The 1,715-nt window shown below is 53.2% G+C and overlaps 1 protein-coding gene across 1 annotated transcript; it reads left to right on the top strand.

Annotated features, from left to right (window-relative positions):
• Window positions 1-173: 173 nt before the first annotated feature.
• Pmar_PMAR026304 (hypothetical protein) lies at window positions 174-1,601 on the top strand (the record flags this gene model as incomplete). The annotated part of the gene is made up of 1 exon (XM_002769296.1): window positions 174-1,601. A coding segment is annotated over one exon (1,428 nt), but the record flags the coding sequence as incomplete, so codon positions are not given.
• Between the last annotated feature and the right edge of the window lie 114 nt (window positions 1,602-1,715).

Here is a 1,715-nt window from a genome sequence, read left to right as displayed (position 1 = left end):
CGGTCTATCATCCCAATGCAAATGGTCATGTGGAGAGGTTTAACAGCACCATTCTCAATTTATTGAGGACTCATGTGACGAGGGTGGATACCTGGCAGGATCACTTACGGTCAGTGTTGTGGGCCTACAACACTACACCTCATAGTGTGACTGGGTATGCCCCGTTTTTCCTAATGTATGGGCGGGAGCCGCCTACGTTATTTTTCCCAGCTCTGGAACCATACGTTGATTATGTGTTTGATCCACAAGGTTATCAGCGCCATTTGTCTCGTATTCGGGCTTGTATCGAGGACAATGTCGACGAGTGGGTTACTGCTCATGGTGCTGGGTTCCAAGCGCTGAAAGAGAGGGAGAAGATTGCTGCTGCACGTCGACATTTTGTGGGACAACGTGTAAGGCTGAGGATACACCATCCTAACAATCTGCCAGGTCGGAAGTTATTACCTAAATGGCAGTTGAATTGGTATATTGCTAAGTTCGTCCCGGGAACACACTTGAAGACGGTGGTCCTTCGACACTACCCCTCCAAGGAAGAGAAGGTGATCTCTACTGACTATATAGTTCCCGATCCGGTACAGCCTGCCGATGTCCCGGTAGAGCTTGGCATTGTTAGGTTGGATCCTCCTGTAGAAGAGGGGCCGCGTATAGAGCAGTTTCCATTTCGTGATGAGTTGGTTCGCTCGGCTGCTTCTAGACGGTCTGCTAGATCTTCGGTTGTCCCGGACGTCGAAGCTCCTGCTAATCTTCGGTTGGTCGACATTCCCTATGTGTATGATGGTGATGATCTTGACCCTCTAGCTGAAAGACGAGATGATCTGCTTCCGAGACTGGAGGCATCATCGCCTGGTTCTGCACAGGTCGGTATGCCGAGACTGGAAACCCCTATTCCAGTTCCTGTACAATTAGGGTCTGCCGTTCTCCGGTCTCCTGCCACGAGTGGGCCGGTTTCCCAGGCTACTGGTAGGTCTGGGCCTGCTGTGGTACCTGCTGGTTTGGGGCCCTCTGGTGGTTCTCCCTCGTTGGGACTGGATTCTGCTTCGCAGGAATGTGGTGCCCCTAGAAGGTCACTGCCTTTCTCGGCTTCCACTCCCACCCATGTAGTGTCGGCCCCTGCAGCCGACTTCGAGCAGTTGTTAGGTCATTCTGGGCCTTCCTCAAGGCAAACGTTAAGTGCCCCTTCTGTGTTGATCTCAGCTCAGCGTCAGCAACTGCCCTCTGTTTCGCCAACTTTGGTCGACTCTGGCGAGACACCGTCTTTAAGTCTGGGTTCTGGATTGGTCTCGGACGCCCCGGTCTCTACAGGCCCCTCTAGGAATACGTCTCAGCTAGTTTCGTCGAGCTCGATTACAACATCTTCTGGTACCGATGAGACGTTACCGTTGACTCGAGGTCCAGATCCAGCACCTGCCCCTGAGGTACAAGTAGAGGAAGCGACTGTTGAGTCCTCTACTGATCTCGTAATTCCTGACGGGATCCCTACTACCCCTGCTTTGGGAACCTCCCCGGCCGCGACAGACACTCCGGTAGTCTCTGCTCGTAGTGGTGGTTCGACTTTGTCTACTCGCACTAACGCTGATGTGCTGGCTTCTAGTCCAGAGCAGGTAGAAGATTCTGTAGCGCCTCGTCGGAGTATGCGTACTCCGAGGGCACCCACGCGTTTCTCCCCCGAGCGTTATACGTCCCGTGGTGGTTACGCTGAGTAGGATTATCACCTA

The sequence above is a fragment of the Perkinsus marinus genome (genome assembly GCF_000006405.1).
Source record: "Perkinsus marinus ATCC 50983 genomic scaffold scf_1104296966148, whole genome shotgun sequence".
NCBI classification, from domain to species: domain Eukaryota; phylum Perkinsozoa; order Perkinsida; family Perkinsidae; genus Perkinsus; species Perkinsus marinus.
The sequence above is the reverse complement of the archived record's forward strand: the minus strand, read 5'-3'. Positions and strand labels throughout refer to the sequence as shown.